The 23,708-nt window shown below is 40.5% G+C and overlaps 1 protein-coding gene across 1 annotated transcript; it reads right to left on the bottom strand.

Annotated features, from left to right (window-relative positions):
* Positions 1-1,557: 1,557 nt before the first annotated feature.
* Positions 1,558-17,321, bottom strand: ASMT (acetylserotonin O-methyltransferase). The gene is made up of 8 exons (XM_061629417.1): positions 17,241-17,321; positions 15,238-15,412; positions 11,412-11,541; positions 9,449-9,517; positions 9,011-9,129; positions 6,261-6,401; positions 4,366-4,488; positions 1,558-2,560 (listed from the first exon to the last, which is right to left on the bottom strand). The coding sequence occupies exons 1-8, from the start codon at positions 17,310-17,312 to the stop codon at positions 2,349-2,351; spliced, it is 1,041 nt and encodes a 346-aa protein (XP_061485401.1). The 5' UTR covers positions 17,313-17,321; the 3' UTR covers positions 1,558-2,348.
* Between the last annotated feature and the right edge of the window lie 6,387 nt (positions 17,322-23,708).

Below are 23,708 nucleotides of genomic sequence, written 5' to 3'. Positions count from 1 at the left end.
AGGGCTGGGGAGGGCAGCTGTGAGAGAACTAGAAAAGGTCCTCAAATGCAAAGATGTATCACTGAACACCAAAGTCAGGATCATTCAGACCATGGTATTTCTGATCTCTATGTATGGATGTGAAAGTTGGACAGTGAAAAAGGCGGATAAGAGAAAAATCAACTCATTTGAAATGTGGTGCTGGAGGAGAGCTTTGCACATACCATGGACTGCGAAAAATAAAATAAAATTGGGTGTTAGAACAAATTAAAGCAGAACTGTCACTAGAAGCTAAAATGATGAAACTGAGGTTATCATACTTTGGACACATCACGAGAAGACATGATTCACTAGAAAAGACAATAATGCTGGGAAAAAGAGAAGGGAGTAGAAAAAGAGGAAGGCCAAAGAAGAGATGGATTGATTCCATAAAGGAAGCCACAGACCTGAACTTACAAGATCTGAGCAGGGTGGTTCGTGACAGATGCTCTTGGAGGTCGCTGATTCATAGGGTCGCCATAAGTTGTAATCGATTTGAAGGCACATAACAACAACAACAGGGCCACTTTGGGTGTGAAGATGGATGTGTGTGTCTGCCACCTGTGCTGACTGGTTATTTAAGTTGTCAGGAGTTGGAGTTGTACAGTATCCATTTACAGTACGCTTATATAGTTGGGAGTTAGTGGCGGGAAGTAGTTTTTTTATCTCCCCTCTGGACCCATTCCAGGTGAGAGTTGGGAGAGGAGTATATAATGGTGCAGTGGGTGTGGGGCATGAGCCCATTAGTGAGAGGAGGAAAGTCTCTTAGATGGGCATACTTGGCAGCAATCTTTGAATGTGTGTTGTAATATTGTTGAGTGTGAGTAGTTGGTTGATTATGAATGAGGTAGTGAATGATTGTAGTGGCAGGGGTAATGGATGGTGAAAAGGAGACTGGGTGAGTGGTTGTATGAATAGTGTTTTATGTTGCTTAGGAGTCTACATTAAGCTGACTTGTAATGTTTCTGACTTTATACTGATATTGTTTTTATGGACATGGATACATTTATGTATATTTTAATGTAAATCATTAAACATTGTTGTACTGTAGTTATTGTTAATGTGTAAGTTTGGGGGTTGAAATGGATAGTTTCTATGAGTCCCCTTCCAGCCTCTGATTTGGAACTCTGTGCCTTGGGTTGAGAAACCAGCTCTGCTGGTCAGATGAGTTTCTTTTGTTAAGCTAAAAGAGTGGCCAGGTTTGTTATTGGGTCTATCAGGTGCCCAGCAACTGGTGAATGGGCCAGGAGGATCCTTTTGTCATTGAAACTCTTCAGGAGAGCCTCCCCCTCTCCTGGTGCCTAGGAGAGGCTTGTGTTTTTAGTTAAGTCAGAGAATGGCTGGGAACAGGAGGCAGGCAGAGAGACTACAAAAATCAGTTTTCTGGGACTGTTTTGCATTTAAGTATATCTTGTTTATCAGATATTTCTGTTAACTAATCCAAGGGTCAGAATGTTAATTGATCACCTTTTCTTTTTGTTATTAGCAAGTTGCCATTTGAAAAATAATTCATTTCACACAATTTTATTATAGGGCAGGGTTAGTCTGAACAAAAATAGAAGATATTGCTATCTATCAAGTGTATTTCTTTTGTTCCATTTCTTTTTGAAGCATACTACCTCCAATATCTGTAATGCTGTTTAAGGTGTGAATCATTCTACTCCAGAGCGGAATTCAGTCTCATCCTTGGCAGGAAGAGGCTTTAGAGCCAAAATGGAGAAGACATGGTGATTTGGCTTCTTTCACTAAACCAACAGTACAAATGACTACTTAACTGAACTGGGCAAAATGCATATCACCATTCCCAGACACCACAGCAGACTTGTAATTTGCCTTACAACATATGGGTGTGGTGTCCCTGGCCATGAATTCTGTTCTAGCCCTCTCTTGACACATCACCTCACAGGCCCCATCTTCCCTCAGTACTTCTCTCTTAAGAACTCTTCTACCATTTAAGGCTTGTGTGACACTTTCTTTTCCCTCACTCTAACTGAACTGTTTTATCAGCATTCCATATCTGATCTTTCACACTTCACAAGACATTACAGAGGTTCAAAGCAATGGCTACGGTAATTACCTACAAATATGCACTATGTGGATTACAGGGCATGCTTAGTGGAAGAATTCTAGACAGAAAAGGCCAAGTAGGCACTGTTTTACTCTAGACTGCAATTAAATACATTAGTACTGTAATGTTTTATATTTATTAGACTGCTATTGATATTATAATTGATGTTGTGAGTTGGATAGATATTTTTAACTTCCACCAAACTCTGTCATTATTATTGTTACTATTTTGCACATCTGATAATAAATGTTTAGAGACTATATCATTTTCGCCCTAAAATGGCATCATACAGCTTTCCAGTTTTCTTGATTTGAATCTCCTTGAAGCCAGCTGCTGTGAAGAGTTTGCTGTACTCTGTTGGGGTCCGCTCTTTTCCTTCAGTCTGAACGAGCATATTAATGGAATAGAGTTGACTTTCCAAAGGCCCACTTTTGTCTTCATTCAGAAGTGTTTCAACCAGTAAAACTCCACCACCTAGTTGAGACATAAGATCCACGAAGCTAGCATTTTAACACATTGTCCAACTTCATGTGAATCTGTAACATCAACTGAGGAATTCAATAAAAAGAGAGCCCTGTTTGCCCAGGAATAAAGCTGGCATGGAGCTACATGAAACAGAACAACAAAGGTTTGGATCAGTGAGCAAGGTTTTGATTTCTATACTCTTTCTATAAACTAGAGCTAGTCAATGTGGTGCCTTCCAGATATTGTTAAATTACAACACCCATCATCCCTGATCATTGGCCATGCTGGCTGGGGCTGGTGGGAGTTGGAGTCCAAAACCTCTGGAGGGTGCCATGTTGGATATCCCTACTACAAACTAAACCTCTACCCTGGGCTCCTTCTGGAGGAAGCTTGGGAAATATATTGAATACTACTCTGTTGCTGCTGCTACTAATGTAAAATGTCGTATGATTGCTGCCATGATGAAAAGACCATAGTCCTTTCAAGATGTTATAGAAAGACTTAATGCATATTGGGGGAGGGTGGCATGCCAGGCTCATCCCTCCATACATGTGAACATTATGACATGTATAGAGAGCCCTCACTACATACAGCCTGCCATCACAATGCCCTTCCCTCTCCCCAGAATGTTCATATAGCCCTTCCCTAATTTCTCAAAAGGGATTACAACTACATTTGTCACAAGCATTTCAGCTCCTTTATTTCTAATGACAAGGAAAGCTATGTGGACAAACTCAAGGGTTTGTGCATGCCCAGTAGAATTGTTGAATGCATTTTTAAAAAGCAGATTTCCACAGCATATCACAACCATTTCTAAAACACTTCTCAGCTTCAAAAATAGTTTGTCACGTAGAAAGGGAAATGTCTGTTTTGAGATTAGAAATCCAAAAGCTTAATTGGGCACTTGGGACTAGCTACTTGAATCTTTGAATCTTGGTTATATTTTTTTTTAGTATAAATAGAATAAAACCTGTTTGGGACACAGTTTTCCACTGCAGTGCACCCAATCATATTCACTGATAAAGAGTTTCCTTGAAATGTGGACCATGGGTGACATCCAGTTATGTCCACCCACTTATGCAACGGGACTAGGAATGGGGAAGAAGTTCAATTCAGTTTGCATTTCAAACCAAATCTATCAAATTTGCACTTTCTGAAACAATATGAGAACCAAAGCACTTATTTGAATTTTGCAATGCAATCTGCCAACCAATGTTTACAAAAATGCATGTTAGGGGAAAGTGTGCATAAAAATGAATACATGAGTGAAACCAACATACAAAAATCCATTATATAATGAGAAATGGCTTTCAAAAGTGCATTAAAAAGTATTTATTAGGAGAAATTTGCACTAAAATGCTGACGAATTTTCATGAGGACTTTTTTAAAAATAAAATTGCAAATTGCTGTAGAAATGTGGAGAACTGAATTTAAGATTGGAAAAATGAGAAACTGGGAGAACTGAAATGGACAGATCTTTCCATCCCTAAATGGGACTTCCTAGTTTCTCTTCCCACCCCCCAACTCCAGCCTTCTACACACACCCAAACCAGCTTGAGGGTCCCCCAACCCTCCAGAACAGGGTGGGGCTTCAGGGGGAGAAGAGGAAAGTTAATTACAAAGTGGATACCTGCTGGCACTACATTGAATATCACCCCATATGTACTTATCACCTAGAACCACAGTTGGTGTCACAATTCAGGGAAAGCCCTGTGCGCACACCAAACAGTGCCAAAGAGATAAAGGCACTTTCTTTTTGAAATGGTGAATGTAATGCATAGCCAGCATCTTATATGTTATATGCATATACATACCAGTCTTGCAAGCCTTCTGCACTTTTGTGAGGAGCTGCACACATTTCTCATCTGCCCAGTCATGGAGGATCCTTGCTAAAATATACAGGTCAGCTTCTGGAACTGGGTCTGTAAAAAAGTCCCCTGTATCACAAATAAAATGAACATTGATATCTGGTTCACCAAGCATTCAGTGTGGCAAAAAGGTACAAAATGGATGCAAAGTAACTGAGATCAGAAGAGATTTGCTGGTGTTAATTTTCATGCTTGTACCAGTGCTGAAGTGGCTGTTGAGATGCTGCACCTTGTTAAGAAAAGCAGTTAAACCACATATTTTCATTTTGGGGTGGGGGGAACTAGGCACAAATGAAAGAAGCAACAGTTATCCTAAGCAAAAAGGTAAACCTCGGGCACTTTTGGTATAAAGATTGTCTTTGTTGTAATTAATTGGAAGAAGAGAGAATCAAATATCATGTGTTCTTTGTTCTATTTCATTCTTGAACATAGAGTCTGGTATCTGAAGAAGAAACATTCATGCAAGCAACCCAAACCTTTGATTTGTTCATTTTGTAATAGTAGTTTCCACTGTGGAAAAGCCAAGTCAGGTTTTAAACTGTACAGTGACTTGTCTCTTAGGTAGTGAGAATTTATGTGGCAGTAAATAAATAAATAGCAAAGCTCTGACTTGGCACTCTCTCTCACTCTCTCTCTCTTTTAGTTCCAGGTTATACTCTTATGTAGATTCACAGTTAAGATAACAGCGGTGAGTTTGAGACATCTGTATTTGTTCAGAAGTGACTGCATTTTCTTCAGTTTTAGCAATCATGAAGAATAAAAAGACATTTTATATATTTATTTCTTAAAATATTTTCATACTACCCTTCATCAAAAAGTAATAAAGGTGATGTGCAACCTATGTAAAATAGAATTATATATAAAAATATAATATAGAATATAAATATAAACATAAATATAACAATACATAAAATTAAACAAGACTGAACATAATAAATTTTAAAATGCTCTAAAAACTCCATCAGCATCATGATCAATAAAACCTTTAGTTAAAAGCCAGGGAAAACAGATGAGTTCTTCAAAACTTTCTTAGAAACCTGAACCAATACAGCCAGCAATATTTCTCTCAGAAGATAATTCCACAGAGTAGGGCCACCACTAAAAAGGGCTTGTCTCTAGAGCCCATTAACCTAATTGATCTTGAAAGTGAGCACATCAGAAGGGCTTTCAGAGCCAATCTTAAAACATGGGTAATTTAATATGAGTAAAGGCGGTGTTTCAAATAACCTTGACCAAAACAGTCAACTTAACTGTAACCCAAACAGTCAAAATCAAGGGCTTTAAAGGTTAAAAACCAGAAATTTGAGTTAGGACCAGAAATACACCAGCAACCTGTGCCACTGGTACAGCAAGGGTGGCCAATGTAGTATCCTCCAGATGTTCTTGAACTCCAACTCCCATTAGCCTCAGCCAATATGGCCAGTGGTCAGGGATGATGGGATATGTAGTCCAACAACATCTGGAGAGTACCACATTGGCTAACCTTGTAGTATAGAATCAGTGTAATATGATCCGATCATTTAGCTCCAACAAAAGCTTGAGCAGCTGTGCTCTGAAATGCCTGAAGTTTCTGATTTATCTTCAAAGGCAGTCCCACACAGAGCTATGTAAAGAAATATTTAAGCATCCAATGCATCCAACAAATCAATTATATTTCAATCATCAAATTGAAATTTAGCCTAAGAAAGCACAGAGTTAAGTTCTGAAGCTACTGTCTATGGAGAGGGGAAAGGAATTTACAGATGGGAGCAATGTTTTCCTCAGCATCCCAGCTGCTGGCCACCACCTGTCCCTGAAACAAGATGTACTGGCAATATGAACCTAGAAGAAACCACATTTACCTTCATAAAAAGTGATCCGCTGATCCTCTGAAGACACAAAATGCTTCTTTGCTGTTTGTAAGACTTTAGGTAGGTCAAAAATGGTGACTGTACAATTTGGATAGAGTGAAACACATTCCTGGGCCAAGGCTCCAGCACCTCCTGTTTTGGAAACAGTTAAGAAAAAAAAGTTCAGACATACAAAACCCACGTAGGATAGGATACCCTAGGATAGCGCTAGGCTAATGGGGTTGGATGAGCCAATTCACATCAGCAGAAGATGCTTGAGTAAAGTCATTGTTCTTCTTATATGCATTCAGGGTAACATCTAAAGTGGGGATCTGTGCATATGTCCTCTACAGTAGGATGACATGGGCACGTTTCAGATGTTTACAGAATATATGTCTCTCCCCAAAGGTGATATGCAAATTCCTTCTTTGAATGTTCCACATGAACATTACATGAAAAGTGTAAGCACAAATCACTCTCATGCACCGGGTGGCCACTTATGCACCACCAAAATAAAAGACTCAGATTTGCATAAAATTGGTAATTATTTTATATTTATAGATATAAATTAAGAATTATTATAATTTAAATGGAAATGCAAGCCCTCTCACCACAAGGTGGAAGACTGTGCCCAGGTGGCCTGTCAGCCTGCTCATTCTACTTTCCAGGGCACCAAACATTATCTTTAAACCAGGCAGCTCTTCAAATAGAGGACTCTCCTCTGTAAAGTAGGACACAGCCACCCTACATGTGTATCCTCTGTCTAACTTCTTTGAAAGTCCAAACACACTAGGATAACTTCAAAGTTGTGTTTAAGACATTAGAGCAAAGAGAGAGAGAGAATGCATGATTATTCTCACCAGGCGCACAAGTGTCTGGGTGAATTGTGTGTTTCCACTTACGATATTTTTATTATTTTAATTACACCTAATTCTCAATTGGAAATCTCAAAAATGACCTATAAAACAATAGCATAATAGAATAAAACCATAATATATCAAATGCACATTGTGACAAATTGAGATACCCACATTATAGTGACGTTTTGATATTAGTGATATCTGAAAATGAAAGGGGCAACTTGAGGTTTTGGGGTACCTTTAGCAAGATGCAGTCCTGGTCCCCCTCCTACCTGGATGGGTGGTCCTCTCAGCATTACAACTGCATCTGCAATATTTATTTTCCTGAAATGCAACACTTGGAAAGCTACTGTTCCAGTTGATCATGGGGCGGCGGGGGGGGGGGAAGAGCCTCTAGTTACCATTTTTAATTGTTTACCCACAATGTGCAAGTCAGTAACTGAACTTCTGGTGCATCGTATTTTGGGAAAAATAAGGTTCACAACCATATCTGCTGAGGGGACCAAATTGGGGGGGGGGGCTTAGGAAGCAGCCGGGAGGCCCACAGATATCATTAGCAGCGTGAGCCCAGGAATCTGCCTGGTCATGCCACATGGGGATGCCAGGCCTGTCTAAATGACTTGCCTAAAGGTTTCACAGATAACAGGTACTGATTCTAGAACAAGGCCCAAACCATAGTTTTAAATTAAAATTGAAAATTATGTGAGGATTGTGACAGGTGTTAAAAATAGTCAGTCAGAGGGAAGACAATAAAGGATACAACTGAGACGTGAACTGAATGAAATTCCTTCAGATGCATTATGTTTTTACAGTTCAGTCTGTAGAGTGGCCGTTAATTCGGCCAGATAGGCGGCCTAGAAATAAAATTTTATTATTATTATATTATTATTATAAAACCCATATGGTTGTAAGAATGTTTAAAGGGCACCAGACTGGGGATTTGGGGTAGGAGAGTGCCTTGAAACCCAAGTGCATTGGAGTGAGTTCATATCACAGGGCTTACATCTATGAACAGAGCATACCAATGAGGTCTCTGCACCACCTCAAAAGACCCTGGGTGTATGCTGCCACTTTGCACCGGTTGCCTGCCAGGTCAAAAACTGCACTTCACATGCTGATCTTGCCTCAGCCATTGATAGGGAACCTTTGACCTTATATGTTGTTGAACCACAGCTCACATCAGCCCCAGCAAGTATGGCTAATAGTCAGGGATGATGGCAGTTGTAGTTCAGCAATAGCTGGAGGACCACGGATTCCCCGCACCTAGCCTAGGTTCTCCAAACGAAGGCCTCTGGATTGATGAAAAATGGGGTTTCAGAGCGTATAGGCACTATTGAGGCCAACACAGTTATGTACCAGAACATTGTTAACTGCTATAGCAAGTTCACACTGGGATATCTGCCTAGCAAGGCAACCTAGTAAGTAAGTAAGTAAAATTTAATTTTTGTGTCGCCTATCTGGCCGAAGCCACTCTAGGCGACATACACATTGAAGTTCGATAAAATACAATATAAATACAGAATAAATACAATGCAGTCAACAATAACCATTCTAAATAGCAGCAGTATAGAACAATGTAGGGCAATCAATAATAATTTTAAACAATCATGAAAAATTAGCCCACCCCGGAGATCCCGAAGGCCTGTCCAAAGAGCCAAGTTTTTAAGGCTCGGCGGAATGTATCCAGGGAAGGGGCATGGCCTGCTAAGCACTGGGCTGTCCTTGAACTGCTATGATACAAGTAGCTGCTTGCAAAGTCAATCCATAAAACAGGTTGCCCATATTTTTAATACCTTCATTCAACCAGTCATGTGCCTAATAGTGCAAGCTGTTCCATGCAAGATTTTAACATGTCCATGTCTGTCAAAGGAAGATTGCTGAAACATCTGAAATGGAACTTACCTCCAAGATCATAGATCACAGGGAATGGAGAAAGATCAAATGCAGTAATCACGTCTCTGCCACATATGCTCCAAACTGCATTCAATCCATACATAAATTTTATCATTTCTTCTTCTGATCTAGAATTTTGAAATTGCATTAGCTTATTGCAGATGCCCACAGTGACTTAACACTAAGTGATGGATATTAACAATTTTACTGCCATCCTAATGAAAAACACTGTGTGTGTGTTTGGTTGTGTGTGTTTTTTTACACACAGTGGCCTTAGTGCTGCTATTAAAAACAGTAGCACTGGAAAATATATATATCAGATTATCAGTATTGGTTTCTGTGAAATAGACAGTGAGGTTTTGGATAGTTGTTTGTTTTGTTTTTACGCTTGAAGGCAATCTGTTCTATTTCCCTTTTTATATTAAATGATTGCATTGGAAGTCTTACCTGTAAAGACCTTCAAAGACGTCTTTTGATGAAAAGCCAAATGCTCTCTCGTGTTGGTTTTTCCCCTCCCTTAAATTAAGGTGAAAAATGGTTGATAAAAGTTAGGTTGCCAGATAATTTAAGTGTCATTTATATTTATGTAATACTGGCACCCCCAAGAAGATTCCAACACTGGATGAATGGCTAAGAATGTTTTTATTATGTTGCTTACAGAGTACAACTTTTCACAACTGCAGTGATCCTAAAGAGCATGCAGGCTTTAAAAAATATGCAACACATTCAGGAGCCCCCATCCTTCTGGGGAACATAGACATGGAAGTAGGCTTATATCTGCCTACATCCCTAGCTGGATTAAGAGTCACTTGTACAATTTAGTGATACTGATAAAGTTCAGAATTACCTTGTTTGGAATACAAATTTGCCCAGTTATAATTCTTGAAAATATTACAAACCAAGCTCTGTTCCTTTCCCCAGATTCTTCTCTGACTTGGAATGTAAAACAAGATTCTGCACATGTGCAGAATCTAGTAGCCCTGGTACCCACAGCCAGATGCTTTGCAGGCACCTGCATAACCATTATGCTCAGTGAAACTCACCAATTTTTCTGAATGATGTGGACAAACAATGCAACCAAGCAGCTTTTTGTTTTTCAAGTATCATCCTTAATTGCTTAATTCTCTTGATTTGCTTCTTGCAAAGGCTTTGTACGTTTGACATTTCTTATCCAGCTCTAAAAACTCTCCCCCCTCCCCATGGATGTATTTACAGTGTTGTTGCTGCTTTGGGTATGAACTTGTGGAGATGAATTTCAAAGCAGCTTTCTTCCCAAGCATAAAGAAGATAAGGTGCCACAGCACCATCAGTATACACGTGCTATCATAAGCCAAGATGTGTTTTTCCCCCCGAGCACTTGCTGAGAAAGCTTGTAATTGCCAAGCACATCCCTTAATTGTGCCAAAGGGAATTGTTCCATCATTGTGCACGTGGGTGCTGTGCTGCATACAGGGTGCTTCTCCCTGATTCAGACATCAGAGCTACATACGCCAGTCAGCTGTTCAGGAGTGGAGGCAAAGTTAGATTTAATCCAACCTTCTACTCCTCCCCAACATCTGATATACGGTGTTGTTGTTGTTGCTGTTGTCCCCCCCCAAAAAATATGTTGGGCTCAGTTCATTTATTTCAGTGTACCCAGAGGCTTCCTTGTGCTTTTTTCCTCCATTTGATACCTTCCCGTTTTTTTTTTATTGCTTCCTCTGGATTACGACCAATGACCAGATCGTGAAGATAATAGAAACTTGTTTGGTTTCTTTTAAAGGGTAGACTTAGAAACCACGTAAATGGACAATCTTAAATTTGCATTTCTTTATATAGGTATATAAACTTGGGAAATCGTCTTGCAGAGCTCCCATTCAGTCCAACAATAGCTGATGGAGAACTTATTATTACTAACAAGAACTTCAAAGAAGTCAATAGTCATATGGTGGTTTTCCCTAGCTGAAAAATGCATCCAGATTTCCTTTGTTTTCTTCCCTCACAGACAACAGAATTAACTGGTATCTCAACACCTCCTTGCCAGTTCCTCACTGTCAAGTATCCCCCCCCCCCTGGGAATCCTTTCAACAAATAGTGCTGTTATGACAAAGCATTCCCCAGGTGGTTTCCTCACACCTGCAATAAATTAATCCTCTGAAGCATTAACAAAATTACAGTGTTAGCGCTTTGTGTGTGGCATTAAAAAGGTACAAGTAGTAGTATAACAATAGTAAATCTATAGCAGCCCTGTGCGAACAATTAGCACTTCAGTATTCCTGCCTAGTAATCAGTAGGAAGCAACACAATTATTTTTCCTAGTTTTCCTAAAAAAAAGATCCATGTAAAGAGAATGCAACGGTTCAGTGCAAGGAGTTTTGCAGCAGTATAATTTTTCAATTAGCAGCATAAGCTCTCTCATCATTCACCTCACCTCACAGCATCTGTCAAGTAGTGCCAGCACAGATAGATAGTTTTGGAATAGTACATCAAATTATGATACTGAGACTTTGGACTTGATTTTGTGAGGTAGAGATTGGAAATGTCTGTGTTTCCATAGAATGCTAAAGAGGAAAGAAGAAAAAGTCAATATTTTACACAGTTGTAACAATATCTGTTAAGTCACTATCAATAGGAAGAAACAAAATGCACTGCATAATTCCTTTGCCCAGCTCAAAGTGATTGCTGATACCATTGTCTTAGAAGTCTACACTGAACCTGGTTTTAGTGAATGGGCTCAAACACTCATTCAGCTAGTACTTTCACGATATGACTGGTTTAAGACTTACTTTTTATCCTTTGTGATCACATTGGTGGCAGGTGGTTGCATGCTGAATTGTATTTGCATATGAATCTTTAACACATGGAGAACCCACTACAAGATGTTTGGTTTAAGAGAACCAAAACAACAAGGGAAAATCAGGAAACTACACTTGGGAAAATTTCTCACAGGAAGTATATGAAATGTAGCTCACTTTAATCTATCACAACTTCTTTTTCAATACACTTGTGTCCTAAAGCAGAGAATGGTAAGATACTTAAGAAGCCCTTTAAAAAATAAAGTCATGGTTACTTATGACAAAGACCAAGAGAGAATATTTTGGCCCAGATCTCATTCTCTGCCTCTCCCCCGCCCTGCCCCCCCCCCGGTTTCCTTTTAGAGTTGTAATTTAAGGGTTTTATCCAACACTGTCCATGCACAAGCTGAACAGACTTCTGTTTACAAAACAGAATTTCACCTTCCTCCCCTCCCCCCTGCAGCCCCCCCAATGAGCCTTCAAAATTTGCTCAGGGTTGGGACTCCTGTTTGGGGGGCATGTTGCAGGGGTAGGAGATAGCAGTGGTAGGAGATTGCAGGGGTAGGAGATTGCAGGGGTAGGAGAGGTAGATGAAGTCTTGTTGCATGTACGGAAGTTTGTTCACACAAATTGTTAATTTATCTTGCCCACACTTTTCAGACACAGGTTAACTCCTGCAGTGATTTAAATCCTTCAGTACATGCTCAAATGTGCAATACATGTGAATTTCAGTCAATGTATATTGCACAGGTTTCTTGGGAGAAAGTTTGAATTACAGATACCCCCATAAAAAAGTCACCTACAAGTAGGGATGGGTGAGAAATTCAATTTGGTTTGCGTTTCAAGCCAAATCCATCAAATTCTCACTTTCCAAAACAATATGAAAACCAAAATACAGCCATCTTTGAAATTTGCACTTATATGAATTTTGCAATGCAGTTCGCCAGCCAAAGTTTAGAAAAATGCATATGTTAAGGGAAAGTGTGCATAAAAATGAATATATGAGTGAAACCAACATACAAAAATACTTTATATAACAAGAAATTGCTTGCAAAAATGTTTACATTAGTCAAAACCGCCTACAAAATGTGTTTTATTAGGAGTAATTTTCAGTAGAATGCTGGAGAATTTTCACGAGGATTTAAAAAAATCAAAAATTGCTACAGAAATGTGGAGAACTGAATTTAAGATTAGAAAAATAAGAAAGTGAGAGAACCAAAATTGATAGTTTTTTCCATCCCTACCTACAAGTATGACAATTAAATAAATATATAAAAGAAATCAATTCACTAACCCCATCTACTACCTCTCCATAAAGTCATACGCTCTGAAAACCTCTCATCCTTTGCCAAGAAATCAGTCTCCCTGTCCCTGCCCTGATCCTTGCATCCATGTTGTGGCTGTTTGTGTGTGCTGACTCATCACAGAAAATATTGTTGCTGTTGACAATTCCTACAAACTCTGGAATGGCAACAGTCCAGAAACCAAGTTGCAGATGGTTTACTGTGTAACCAACATGTGCAGAATATTTTGCACATTTATGCAGTCACAGGATGTATTCTTGGGCATCATGGACCCAGTCCAAGGGTCTCAAAATTGGGTTTAAATGACTGCAAGGGATTTTCTCCCCCATCTCTTAAGCAACATAAGATGGACAGAGTAATTAAGTTCAAAAGATTCCAAATTCAGGCCATATCTGCACTATACATTTCAAGCAGTATCATACCACTTTAAACAGACATGGCTTCCCCTAAAGAATCTTGAGGAGTGCAGTTTGTTAAGGGTGCTGAGAGTTCTTTGGAGGCCCCTCTTCCCCTCACAAAGCTACAATCTCCAGAGTTTTCTGGGAAGAGGGACTGATTGTTTACAGGGCTGGCACCAGACTGCAGTGGGCCCTTGGCAGTGGCGGCAGGGAATGGTAATGCACAGTAACAGCTGCCACCACCGGGGATTTAAAAATGCCTGGCCACATCAGCAGAATAGCACGCTGCATGTGCATGCCTGCCATCACCCAAGATGGCGAGGGTGTTGATGCCCCACCATCATCTTGGGTGATGGGAAGCATGTGTGCACAGCACCACAGCAAGTTGTACAGCCAGCCTACACCAGCGGTGTTTGGGGGTTGTCTGGAGGGGTGGCTGCCAATCCACAATCCATGCCGGTATCAGGTCATGGGGTGCACACTCCGTGACCCAATGCTAGCACAGATCACAGAGCACATCCACCCAGCCCCTGCAGCAGGGGCCCTCTCAGCAACAGGGGACCACAGTCATTGCCCAAATTGGCTGCTCACTTGGACTGGGGCTGATGGTTAAACGACTCTGGGAATTGTAGCTCTGTGAGGGGAATAGGGGTCTCCTAACAAGTCTCAGCAAACTACAATTCCCAGAATTCTTTTAGGGGTAAGACATGACTGTTTAAAGTGATATGATATTGTTTTAAATGTATAGTGCAGTTGGGGCCTAAGTCTTGATAGGTATGTTCTCTAGTGATAACTATGCACTTGTTCCAGAGGATCATGTGTCAAACTCCCCATAGAGAGGGAGCCTTCTGAAGTCTTCCCTCCCACAATGGAGGGATGAGGACCCTGTGACCCTCCATCAGCCCCATCCAGCATGGTCAGTAGTCAAAGATGATTGGAGTTTGAGCCCTACGACATTTGGAGGGGCACAGGTTTTCCATCCATGCCCTAACACTAGAACTACTTACCGTTTGACAGACTATTTTTGAATTCTAAGGACTGAACAGTATTTTGATGCAGCACAAACAGATACTGCTTGGAAGCAGAAAAGAACAGAAGCACTCTTGCACACATACACACTAGTTCTTGCAGATATCACAAGGGATGTTTTGTTTTGCAGGCAGGAAACATACAATTTTTGAGAGAGTGGCATCTCCTCCCATGGTATATACACACATTTATTTTGTCCCTCTCTTGCTTATGGCAAACATGGTTTACAGATTTTTGAATGGGCAAAATCTGTTTACTCAAGCTGAAAGGTGGATGAGCATACATGCCAGAAGCAGCACTCTCTCTTTCAAACCACCTTCAACTTTCTGAAGAAAAGGGTGTATCTCACTGGTACAGCACATGCTTTGCATGCAGATGGTTGAAGGTGAAGTCTCTGGCATCTCCAGGTAGGAAACCACCAACAATCACTGTAGACCAGCTCCCCAAATCTGAGGTCCACTAGATGTTTTGGACTACAGCTTCCATCATCCCTGACCCTTCTGACCCATTCTGGCTCAGGCTCATGGGTGTTATGAACCAAAACATTTGGAGGGCACCAGGTTGGGGATGGCTGATGTAGACAATATGGAGCCAGATGATCTGATTTAGTATAGGCATCTTATGTCCCCCTACCCAAAAAAACCCCATTATGACCAGTCTCAAGGCCAAGAATGTACAGAAGCCAACAGGAAGGTAGAATGGTCATGTTGGATTCCCCCCGGCATTTTTACCTCCTTCCTTTTTCACCTCTGCTCTCAGGAGCTTTAAACCCACACAGGCATCCAGCAGCCTCTCCATTCCATGGAGACTGCTGCCCAGGCGTTCCGCAATGGTCTTTGAGGACAAGAGCTCTTCTGACTCTCTCAACAGATCAAATACTCCCAACTCACAGGCAGCAAACATAACCTGAAGCCAAAGGAATGAAGGAATGAAACATGCAAACAGGGAGAGAGTGCAGCAGTTATTAACATGCAATGTCTTTTCAGAAGTCAGTCCTATGGAATTCAGTGCTAAGTGGGGTTAGGATTACAGTCAAAATAAGCAAGTCGGAAAGAATTTTAAACCCACCAATGCAAGGCAGTATTGAGCTTCAATCAAACCTTTATTAAATAAAGCATAATCTAAATACATCTTGTGGTATTTTTGATGTTGCTGCCTTTTAAAATAAAAGCTAACATATTGAAGCCACAGCTGCAAGCAGATTCCCTCATTGTTTCATCATGGCAATAGACTTGTCTCTTTCACGATTTTTCTTTAAAGAGAACAATTAGATGCTTGCTTCAGTATCTTGCTCTATCATAAATATTTCAGGGATGAGTTCTCTCTTTTAGATAGGACTAGTTTGAATGTATTTATTATTTTTCTAGCATGTTTGAAAATGATACTTTAATAAGTTGCTCATGCTTTCCTTGTGGTTTTACAAAATCTTTGTGTTTTTCTATTAATTGGAATTGCACATCATCAGTGTTTTTCTGCGTGTGGTAGTAAGGAGTATGAATGGACAGAATGGAGTATTACTAGTATGGAATAGGGATGGGTGAGAATTTTGATTCAGTTCACATTTCAAGCTGAATCTCTCATATTTGCAATTTCTGAAACAATATGAGAACCAAAACACAGCCATCCTTCCAAATTTACACTTATTCGGATTTTGTAATGCAGTTTGCCAACCAAATAATATTTACAAAAGTGCATTTGTTAGAGGAAAGTGTGCATAAAAATCAATATTTGAGTGAAAATAACATTAAAAAGGCATTATATAATGAGAAAGCTTGTAAAAATGTGTGCATTAGTCAAAACTGCCTACAAAAATGTGTTTATTAGGAGAAATTCTCACTAAAATGCTGGAGAATTTCATGAGGATTTAAAAAAGAAACACTGCAAATTGCTGCAGAAATGAATTTCAGATTGAAAAAATGAGAAACAGAGAGAATCAAAATTGTCAGATTTTTCCATCCCTAGTATGGAGTAACATCCCCACTTTTATGCTCCCCATGACAAACATATTTTACTGGCACCCAACACATTTTTATCAAGGTATGAGTACCAGTACCTCATTTATTTTTTTACTAAAAACACCACCACCACTGCATATCACTTACAGAAGAAAATCACAGTTTTAAAAAACATTTTAAACTTGGGGATCTCCTATTTTACAACGGTGAAAAATCCTTTAGAGTGGATCAAAAATTATATCAAAACAGAATGGTGCGATACATCTTACTTTCTTTGCACAGCCAAATGCTATTTGGAAACAAGGTCACCTTTTTTCTGGAGGGCACAAGCTGTTGAACACTAGGCAACTGAACCCTTTCTACAAGTAACCACTGAAATGGTGGAGAGCTAGATGGGAGATGTACTTGTAACAACATCTTTGGTTGGTGGGGGATTTTGCTATCTGGAGGACTCAAACAATTTATGCTTTTAACTTAAACATTTAAGGATCTCAGATTACCAATACAAGTGCTGGTGTGGAAAGATATTTGCATTTGTGGGTCTTAAGATTAGTTATTTTGATGCTGGCCTACTCTCAAAGATTATATCCATCCCAACACACTCTGTTAACACCTGTTCACCCTAGCTGTTGAACACTAAATTAAAACTGTTAAGACATGCTGGTTAAAAGGTTGCCCCTGTTGATACTGTGTAAAGTGTTTTTACTTTTGATTATACATCCATTTAAAAAAATCACTTCCTAATTTTAATATTCTGAAGGGATCATTTGGAGCCTTACCTTTGAAATTAAAAATCCATTCTGATACTGAATTAGGATACCAGGATATTCGAGGTCTTCTGTGGAGCTCATTTTTCTTCACTGCTCTCTTAAGAAATCCTCTTTCCTTCTTCATTTAAATAAGCCCCTTTTGCCTGTAGGCACAGATGATTCTGGGTAGTCCAGTTTCACTGTACTAATGCCACTCCAGACATATTCACTGTGATTACCACCAATGTGCTGATGTAAGCTTTCTTTTGCACAACAGCATGCTGTCATCAATGTAGTGGGCTCATTTGCTCTTACTAAAAATGCCACAAGTGAAAAAAAAGGCCTGAACTATTATTAACTATATTGCTTAGGAATTAAAGTGTGACCACTGAATAGCTTCAAGTTTGAAAGATCAGTTGACTATGCAAAAGTGACATTTTGTATTCTTTTTATTTATAGCTTATCCTGTCAAGGGCTCAGGGTGGTTTAGAGCAATTTAAACAACGGGTTGTGTCCAGCAAAGTCATCCCATTAGCACAAGGACTTCCACTTGTGCCACAGAACTCCCCCCTTTTCTTTTCCTTATGCCCCCCCATCTGATCTGGAGAGTTAGGGAAGCCCCTGGATGAGATTGGGGGCACACAGGGGAAGGAGAGGGAGCAGAAGTTCTGTTGTGCAAGCAGAAGGCCTTGCTCTAATGGAATGACTTTGTTGGATACAAACCATATATTCCGCTCCTTTTCCATGGCAGCTGCATGCTGGGCTGGCCACAGAATTCTTCAGGGAACAGGGCCTTGCTCCCCAGACTAAAGTCAGGCCATCTCCATCTCTCAACATCTTTAAACAGTTCTTAAGGATAAAACAAAACAAAAAAGGGTCATAACGGCCTCTGTTTTTTACTGTGGCTCTGTATTGGTTTTTTATATGATTGTGCTGTGCAGCGTAATGTTAGTTTGTGCTGGCTTTAGTAGTTTTTTGTATTGTCTAAAGCAGCCTTTCCCAACCAGTGTGCCTCCAGATGCTGTTGGACCACAACTCCCATATTTCCTGACCATTGGCAATGCTGGCTGAGGCTGATGGGAGTTGTGGTCCAACAACATCTGGAGGCACACTGGTTGGGAAAGGCTGGTCTAAAGTGTAATTAAATGCCTCTAGTTGCTGTTATAATTATGTTATGGTTTGTGTACATTTTTGTAAACGGCTTTGGGAAGCATTTTGTTTGAAAACTGGTGTAAAATTTTAAAATTAAAAATTCTGCAAAAAGGAAGATCTAGTGATTCAAATGCATTTTAGTTTTGCTCACTGACATGACAAATACCAAAATAGATGTCTGTGTGATAGCATTAAGTGAGTAGAAAGAACGAGGCAGAGGAATGATGGAGACTTTTTGTTTCCCCCATTTCTGGAAGTAATCAGTAGGGTTCTCAGACTAACCAGCCTGATCCCCCCAAATAGCTTTATCTCAATAGACTAATCAGACTAAAAATGAGCTATGAATCAGAAAGTCCAAAGTTCAAATTTCATCTCTGGCATGAACTCATTAGATTGCCATAGATAAGCCACACTTCAGCCTCAGTACCTTCCCTCCCACTGTAATAAAGGGGATAATAGAGTTACCTTATGCCATAGATAGCCAACACAGTTCAGAAAAGGGCAACAAGAATGATCAAAGGGATGGAGCAACTCCCTATGAGGAAAGGTTTATGATTTATTTATTTATTGCATTTGTATACCGCCCCATAGCCAAAGCTCTCTGGGTGGTTTACAACAATTAGGTTGTAGCATTTGGGGCTTTTCAGTTTAGAGAAAAGGCAAGTAAGAGGTGACATCCTGGAATAATGCATGGGAAAGTGGATAGAGAGTTCTTCTCCCTCTCTCATAATACTAGAACTTGTGGACATACAATGAAGCTGAATGTTGGAAGATTTAGGACAGGCAAAATAAAGTTCTTCACACAGCACATGGAATTCGCTCCCACAAGAGGCAGTGATGGCCACCGGCTTGGATGGCTTTAAAAGAGGATTAGACAAATTCAGGGAGGAGAAGGCTATCTATGGCTACTAGACATGATGGCTGTGCTCTGCCTCCACAGTCAGAGGCAATATAGTTCCTCATACCAGTTGCTGGCAACTGCAGGATGAAAGAGTGCTCTTGTGCTTTGGTTCTACTTGCGGGCTTCCCACTGGCATCTGTTGGGACACTGTGAAAATAGGATGCAGGACTAGATGGGCCACTGGCCTGATCCAGCAGGCTCTTCTTATGTTCTCCAGATGTTGTTGAACTCCCATCAGCCTCAGCCAGCATAGCCAATGGTTAGTCCATCCTCACCAGTATTATACATGTACATGAAGCATTTCAAATGATCAAAAGTACTACACAGATGTTCATTATTATATTATTATTCCACACAGCAGACTGAGTTTATGAATATATAGGTAAGTAGCATTTGTAAGAGTCAACTCCCACTTTTCAGTAAAAAGAAAGTAAAATATTTCTGTAATTTAAAAAATCAATCTACATATTAAAAGCAATGTAACTGGTTAAAGGCAGATACAAAAATACTTTCCCATGATGGCTCAGATAGCAGCTGTCTCTTGAGAATATCCAAGATAATCAGCTGAGGAGACTTACTAGAGTAGTGCATTTGACTGATGAAGAGGATTGAAGGCTCCAGTAACTAAACTGATTGAACACATTGCAAATGCTGCACAAGCTCTATTTTTAGTTCTTGATTATTACCATCTAAGCTCTCATTAGAATATGAAGAGGATAAAACTGAGATTGTTTTCATATGCCAATAATGTTTTAAGGTACTTTCAAATCTAATGGTCAGGGGTGCTTGTTATAAAAATCTTTTACTGTTAGATCTACAAGCTTCTTGAACAGGCAACAGTTGTCAGACATACGAATGCAAAATATTTTAAGTTGTCATCTGAATTCAGGCTTCTCAGAAAAGATTTCAAAATGAGATTTTGGCTGATTTTTACTTAGCTTTCTGGGAAGGCCATAACCTCAGTCATGGGTGGATGGGAAGAATATTTGGTACTGTCTTGCTCCTGGTAACTTTCAAGCTTAAAGAACATAGTATTTTAAGAGAATGTTCTTTTCCTTATTAAACCTCACAAAAGATTTTCCAAGCATAGATAATTTGGAGGGATACAATGTATAGGCATCTGTATGCTAATATTAGAAGCCTCCAGGCCAAGCTGAGGGAATTGGACGTTCTTGGTGCTGAAAGAAGACATGGTTAACACAGGAATTGAAGCAGCTAGGAATAGAGAGAATCAAGAAAATCCTAGATATGGTATCTAGGAAAAGAAAGGGAAAGGTGTGCGCATCTGTATGTCGAGTGCCTAATAAAATAGGAACAAACTCTCCCACAGAATTGCTGTTCATAGAAACTCCAGGCTCAAAAGCACCCCACCCCAGGCCAGCATTACCAAACTCCCCTGAATTAAACTCCAAGCATGATCTTGAAATATAAACACAAAACAGGGAAGTAACCACATGACAAAATATTGTGGTAATGATTCGACTACAATCCTCATGTTGACAGTACAGGTCACAACAAGGAGGGGAACCTTCTTGATACAATAAATGACTGTGCCAAAGAACAGTTACTCAGGAAGATAAGAAAAAGGGCATAATCATGAGTGGTACCAGGAGCTGGTACACTACGCTGTTTAATGGTTATGGAACAAAGATCACAACAGAAAGATCGAGTTCAGTATATGTGGAAAGTTGTCCAGAGAAGTCCAACAGGGATATCTATTCAAAAAGGCAAGTTTGCATAAGACAGCAAGTGTATTCTGGGTACAGAAAAACTAAACTGACTGGGAAAATCTTTAAAAAATGATGTCACAAAGCTGGGTGAACGGACAACCAAAACACAAGTAAGATTCACTGTAAAAAAAGCTTAACTTCACATATATACCAAAGAGGTCTGAACTGGTAGTGACTCAGGACAGATCTTGGCATCATGCTGGGTAGCTCGACAAAAATATCAACTTAGTGTGCGTCAGTTTTAAAAGAGCCAAATTTCATGCCAATTACTATTAAGAAAGGAGCACCTACCCTTTGGAATTCCCTCCCCTTAAATATTAGACAGGTGCCATCTCTGTCATCTTTTCAGTGCCTACTGAAGGCCTTCTTCTTTCAACAAGCCTTTTAAGTAGAGACCTTATCCAAGTCTGCATCTGTGTTGGAACTGCTTTTTAAGATGTTTTTAACACTTTTTTTTAAAAAAAAAATAGGTTTTTAAAGATGTATTAATGTATTTTACATTAGTCTGTTTTTAAGATGTTTTTGAGTGTTTTTGTTTGCCGCCCTGGGCTCCTACTGGGAGGAAGGGTGGGATATAAATTTAATAAATCAAAAACATAAAATAAGACTAGTATCATAATTCCTTTTATAACCTATGGGGCTGTAGCATTTGGAATATTGTGGACACTTCTGGTTGTCCATCTCAAAATGGATATGGCTGAGACAGAAAAGGTTCGGTAAGAGACAGTGATAATAATTAAGGGATTGGAACACCTTCCCTATGAAGAAAACTAAAACAGGCCAAGTGAATGTTTTCCCCATAGGGCAAAATCTGTTCTCCACCTTGGACAATGGGTAATCCAACCCTCACTCATTGCGTATAGGCAGAGGACAACCAAAAACAAAGGCTTTTGAGGAATAATCACATGTTCTTTTTTAAGGCTGTAAAGGTCAACTTCGTAAAGGTCAACTTGATGCAGCCTGATGACACAGACAAGGTGCTTGTGATGATGCAGCCAGCAACATGTCCTCTCAACCCTTGCCCTTCTTGGCTTATTAAAGCTTGCCAAGGGGGGTTGACCGAGTGGATCCTGGGTGTGGTCAACACATCATTGCGGTAGACAGAGTGGTCCCAGCCACCTTGAAAGAGGCAGTAATCCAACCACTCCTGAAAAAGCCCACCCTGGACCGATTGGATTGTGACAACTACCGACCGGTTGCAAATACCCCCTTCTTAGGGAAGGTGATTGAGAGGGTTGTGGCACAGCAATTGCAAGTACTCTTGGATGAAACAGATTATCTTGACCCATCCCAGTCTGGGTTCAGGCCTGGTTATGGGACTGAATCGGCCTTGGTTGCCCTGATGGATGACCTTTATCAGGAGAAAGACAGGGGGAGTGCGACTCTTACTTGATCTCTCAGTGGCTTTGGATACCGTTGACCATGGTATCCTTCTGGGCCAACTTGGTGGGATGGGTATTGGAGGAACTGTTTTACAGTGGTTCCAATCCTACCTCCAAGGTCGTACTCAGAGAATAGCATTGGGTGACTGTCTTTCAGCCCCGAGTTGTGCTGTGGGGTGCCGCAGGGTACCATCTTGTCCCCCGTGTTGTTTAACATCTATATGAAGCCCTTGGGAGCAGTCATCAGGAGATTTGGGGCGAGGTGTTAGAATTCACTAAAAGGCAAAATAACCAAGATACTCCTCTCAAACTTTAAAAAGCAGGGAAATTGGGCAGCTATAGTGAATGCACCAGGGGAGCAGGGTCCTGACCTCCTCTCTGAGATATCCCCCATGCTGTTTAACATGTATATGAAGCCCTTGGAAGCAGTCATTAGGAGATTTGGGGCGAGGTGTTAGGAGTATGCTGATGATACCCAGCTCTATTTCTCCATAACATCTGAATCGGGAGAGGCCGTGCAAGCCCTTGGCTGCTGCCTGGACTCGGTGGTGGGCTGGATGAGGGCCAATAAACTGAGTCTGAATCCTAGCAAGATGAAGGCACTGTGGGTTGGTGGTTCCCGAGTTCGGATAACTGTTCAGTTGCCTGCTTTGGATGGGGTTGTACTCCCACTGAAAGAGCAGGTTCGTAGTCTGTGGGTGCTCCTGGATCCATCTTTGTTGCTAGAGGCCCAGGTGACCTCTGTGGCTAGGAGTGCCTTTTACCAGCTTCGGCTTGGAAGACAGCTGTGGCCGTTTCTGGACCAGGATAGCCTGACCACTATTGTTCACGCACTGGTAACCTCCAGGCTGGATTACTGTAATGCGCTCTATGTGGGGCTGCCCTTGAAGTTGGTCCGGAAGTTGCAGCTGGTGCAAAATGCGGCGGCAAGGCTGCTCACTGGGGCAGGTTATCGCTCTTCTCAGGAAACTGAATGGTGCAATAATAAAATGTGCTGCTGCACAATGGAATCACAGAATATGCATGCAGCACATTACCAGATATCTTTTAGAGATAAACAATCATTTTCTGGAAGGTAACACTGGGACTAGTTATCACATTTGTATACTACTTTTCTTCCAAGCTCAGTGTGTCCAGTTTGCTCCATTTTATCCTCACAACCACTGTGTAAGATAGATTAAGCTCTGAGAGAAAGTGTATAGTTGCTCAGTTTCACAGCTAAGTGTGGATTTGAACCCTAGCCTCTTTGGTGGTCAAATGCCAGAGACTACAAACATAAGTTTTAGTAGGCTGAAGGACCAAAGCAGATGTGGGGTACTTTTGGCCTTCCAGA

Source organism: Rhineura floridana, chromosome 5 (genome assembly GCF_030035675.1).
Source record: "Rhineura floridana isolate rRhiFlo1 chromosome 5, rRhiFlo1.hap2, whole genome shotgun sequence".
Classification (NCBI taxonomy): Eukaryota; Metazoa; Chordata; class Lepidosauria; order Squamata; family Rhineuridae; genus Rhineura; species Rhineura floridana.
Note: the sequence above shows the minus strand (reverse complement) of the source record. Positions and strands in the feature narration are given on the sequence as shown.